Source organism: Leuciscus leuciscus (genome assembly GCF_965113295.1).
Source record: "Leuciscus leuciscus genome assembly, chromosome: 19".
Taxonomy (NCBI): Eukaryota; Metazoa; Chordata; class Actinopteri; order Cypriniformes; family Leuciscidae; genus Leuciscus; species Leuciscus leuciscus.
The window spans coordinates 33,453,847-33,454,567 of record NC_138743.1 but is presented as its reverse complement, the minus strand read 5'-3'; the positions used below and the strand labels follow the sequence as shown (position 1 = coordinate 33,454,567).

At 29.3% G+C, this 721-nt stretch overlaps 1 protein-coding gene and 1 long non-coding RNA gene across 3 annotated transcripts in view; both read right to left on the bottom strand.

Annotated features, from left to right (window-relative positions):
- Positions 1–721, bottom strand: part of LOC309482595 — a 475,034-nt gene that overhangs the window by 62,586 nt on the left and 411,727 nt on the right. The window lies entirely within an intron of this gene.
- Positions 1–721, bottom strand: part of sesn1 (sestrin 1) — a 46,847-nt gene that overhangs the window by 1,633 nt on the left and 44,493 nt on the right. For both annotated transcript variants that reach the window (XM_082147941.1, XM_082147942.1), the window contains exon 9: positions 91–235. In XM_082147941.1, the coding sequence (XP_082004067.1) occupies positions 91–235 (145 nt within the window). The remainder of the gene's footprint in view (positions 1–90; positions 236–721) is intronic.

Genomic DNA, 721 nt, shown 5'->3' with positions numbered 1-721 from the left:
CTGAAAGACAGAATAAAAAGAATCCTTTTTAATTAAATGGATTTAACCGTAAAACAATCCATGTCTGTTCATTATTGAAGTGCTACGTACTTTCTCAGAGTGCCGAAACTGCCTCCAGAAGCTCTCGTACATCCTCTTGGTGATCTTCTCCGGACTGCACACCATGGTTTTGATGTAGACTTTAAAACTGCGGTCTAACAGTTGGTTAATTTCTCCATAATCATAATCATCGTACCTGACAGGGAATAGAGAGGGAAAGGAACCTCAGCACTTTGACTTAATAATCAGAGAGGAAAAACTAAATAATAATAATAATAAAAATCTAAATACAATATATATATATAAGTGCAGTCAAATCGATTAATTGCATCTAAAATAAAAGTTTGTGTATATAAATGTGTGTGTGTGTATATATATATATATATATATATATATATATAAAATTATATTTATATACAGTAGTCAACATTTGAAGTGGATCAAATGTTGACTACTGTATATGTATTATATATATGTACATACATACACACATACATATATATAAGCACTAATATATATATATAAATAGATGTGTTCGATGCGATTAATCGATTTGACAGCACTAATATATATATAATTTGTTAATATAAAATTTGTTTTGTGTTTGTCAGTCTATTTTTGTCAATACACAGTACACATACACACACACACACACACACACACACACACATATATAATGTGT